At 38.6% G+C, this 3,426-nt stretch overlaps 1 protein-coding gene across 1 annotated transcript in view; it reads right to left on the minus strand.

Annotated features, from left to right (window-relative positions):
- LOC107086222 (anion exchange protein 3-like) overlaps positions 1 to 3,426 on the minus strand; it is a 50,987-nt gene that overhangs the window by 5,067 nt on the left and 42,494 nt on the right. The window contains exon 20 of the mRNA XM_015377035.1: positions 1,663 to 1,832. Coding sequence (XP_015232521.1) covers positions 1,663 to 1,832 — 170 coding nt within the window. The remainder of the gene's footprint in view (positions 1 to 1,662; positions 1,833 to 3,426) is intronic.

The raw sequence follows: 3,426 nt of genomic DNA on the forward strand, positions 1-3,426 counted from the left end.
AGAGTTTTGTTCAGCATGGGGGTTAGTAGAAAATGAAGGCTAATCATGTTTTGGGTGTACTATTCCTTTAACACCTCTGGTTAGGGTACATCGACCATTTAACCAGATGGTCTGGTTAACCAAAGGTTTAACTTTCAGTCTGAAGACGAAGCATCAAATCTTCAAAAGTCTGGCACCAGGTTAATGCTAGCTTCACCGAGAAGCACAGTAGCAGCAGTTCTCTAATGTAATGCAGGCATCCCCAACCTCGGTCCTCGAGGCCCGCTGTCCTGCAGGTTTTAGAGGTTTCCTTACTCCAGCACAGCTGATTTTATTCGAAAGCTGATTAACAGGCTCTTGGTCTACTGCAATCATTATAATCAGCTAAGCTAAAGCAGAGAAATCTCTAAAACCTGCAGGACAGCGGGCCTCAAGGACAGAGGCTGGGGATGCCTGATGTAATGTATGTTTTACTTGAACTGGGAGCACTGGTCTACATAGAGCACTAGTGTCCAACTCCTCAGCTCAACAGCCTATGTCAGCTTTAGATCTGCCTCGACTGTATAAAGCACCTTCTTAGCATGTAAGGAAATTTTGCAGTAAATCATTGGATTTAGGTATTATGAATGAGGGATGCATTTAAAACATGCAGGGCGCCACCTACTGAGGACTGGAGTTGGCTAATCCTGCTGGACCTTTCTTCCTGTTGCTGGAGGTTTCTTCCTGTTAAAAGGGAGTTTTTCCTCTCCACTGTCGCTATAGGCATGATTAGTGTGAAGGGCTTTACTTCGAGTCAATGAGTCGATGTAATCAACTGGTTTTCCTTAAATAGAAAACTTCTAGTGAATTTGTCTGTATGATCTGGATGAATTGTTAAGTGCCTTGAGATGACATGCGTTGTAAATTGGCACTATATGAATAAACTAAATTGAAACTGAATTTAATTGAATACAGGTTGATGGTGGTCAACTGTAGGGGGAATATTTAAGACTATGACTAGTTTGTCTTTAAATACCACAGTGACACACAGTGCACAAATAAAAGAGGCTTTAAAATCCATCCAATGTTGTCCTAAAGTGGTTAAAAAAAAAAACACACACAACGCCCATCCAACCGGACTGAGAATGAATGCATCTGCAGAGGAGAATGGTTGAAAAGACTAAAAAACACATGAGGTGTGATTAGGAAGACAAAGACAACCTCAGGCTGTGATGGCTCAAATATGTTCTGGAGTCAGTTTGGATCATAAACTCCATATTTTAGATCCAAAAGGTTTTTTTTCATCCTTCAGGCGCTTCAGTATTTTGTCTCTGTCAAAAAAATTGGATCAGAACCAGCAAAGAGCACAAACAACTAGATCAAGTTAAAATAACTAATTACCTTAAAAGGTTGCTGCCAGCTAACAGCTTCAAGATTGGATTTAAGGGAGGGCTGGGCAATTTTATTTGTACAGTACATGGACAATTCAAAGTGCTTTACGTGAATTAGACAATACAATAGAAAAAATAAAAGCATAATAAAAAGCAAAAACATTTGTAAAACAAATAAAACGATTGGACCACAAAAAGCAGAAGAAAAGCAAAACAAAAAGGAGTTGATTTTGTAAAATAAAACAGGAGCCAAAGTCTGAAAGATGATTAAAAAGTCAGAACTGTTCATCAACAAGAGGAATGAATGCATTACCTTAGTGACGTAGACGTGGTCAGGGTGATGCTTGGCTGGAGTGACCATGAGAGTGATGCGTTCGTACAGCTGGATGCCAGTCAGGGACGTGACCCCCATGTAGAGGAAGATCCCAAAGAGGACAGCCAGAGGGATGTGGCGCAGGACATCAGTCATCACCATCGACATACCTGAGAGCAGCGATGGATTAATGAGCATTCATTAGATATTATGGTCTCTGAAACGCTCACCGCAGGCAGGCGGACTGATCTACTGTATATACACATGGGCCTGTTTCATCAGTTCATTTTTAAAGTTGTCCTGATGATGCATGGTTGAAATGTAATGACTCACTTTCATATTTTCATTTTTATAGAGTTTTTATTTATTATTACTTTTGTTGGATTCAAATTTTTATTGCGTGATCATGGTGGGTCTTGCTTCCATAAAAAGAGGGGTCAACAACAATGTCGTCCAAATGTTTATGATTATTATTATAATTTTTTTTTGGTTTAAGATAGTTTGGGCTGCACAGCGGTGCAGACTATCTAACCTGTGGGAACCAGTGGTGCTCTGGGTAGTTTTGATTGTTTCATTTCAAATGAACAACCTGAAATTTAGCTGGACATTAGAAGAACTATCCTTCTATTTTGGATGGATGAATCTAGTAAATTTGCCAACCAAATAGTGCTTTTATGTGGTGAAATATTGAGCCACAAGAAGGTCAGGGACTTATTGAAGGCTATGAAACAGTGTTTAAATAATGTACACCTAAATAAGAGAGAAGTAATTACATTTTAGTGGATTTAAATGCAGATGTTTGAGCTTGTCTGAGTAAAGGACTCTTTATGGATGAGTAAACAAAAATCACTTAATAAAAACCATTTTAGTCATTTGATGAACAATCTCTCCACATTTAAATTAATATGGTCTTACTTGATGGAAATTTGAGGCCAAAGCTGCATTATGAAGGGAAGAAGCATACACCAGATCAAAACACAACAAATAGGAATCTTTCACTTAATAAAAGATGAAAACAAACTTATTCAATAGTTACTGTGATTATTTCATAACAGAGAGCAAAAGAACAGCTGAAAGCTTCTGCACAGCATGAGTCACTTTTCTTGATTGTTCAGACATGCAGGAGCTGCAAAGATGGTGCTCAGAACCTTCCAGTTTATGTTTACACGCCTGGAAAGCCCCAACACAGCAATCAATGTCAATAAAAATAAAACCCCTGCAGCTGCAAACAAAACAGAGATGCTGAGACTCTTCTGTTGCCTGCCAGTCACATTTTATAAGAAAGCTGCATCCAGCGTCAGCTCAGAGGAACGTAACCACCGAGCAGTGAAAAGAAGCAGCCCTCAAACCATCAGTCTAACCTGGTTTTCTGTCTGTACAAGCATGAATGTCACCACGGTAACAGCTGCAATGTTACTACTAAATGTTTCATAAGTGTGGATGATGCTGGAGCTATAACTGATGGCATCAAGATTCCCCCAGTAAAACAGGCTCATTAGATGACAATCAATCATGGGCTAAATATTCTAAAACACTGCTGACTTTACTATTCAGTCTTTAAAACCCCAAACCAGGGCAATACAGAAAATAAAAGCAGAAAGCTGGTTCGAATGAAACTGTATTTTGGGAAAACTTATTGTAAGAAAAACTGCAAAAAAAAAAAAAAAAGTTAGCAACTTTACTGATGTTATATATTGGGAAAAACATAGTAAATGAATTTGACTATATGGTATCAAATAGTAAATTCTCTCTTAAGCAGTGGAC

Source organism: Cyprinodon variegatus, unplaced genomic scaffold, assembly GCF_000732505.1.
Source record: "Cyprinodon variegatus isolate N-32 unplaced genomic scaffold, C_variegatus-1.0 Scaffold145, whole genome shotgun sequence".
Lineage (NCBI taxonomy): Eukaryota > Metazoa > Chordata > Actinopteri > Cyprinodontiformes > Cyprinodontidae > Cyprinodon > Cyprinodon variegatus.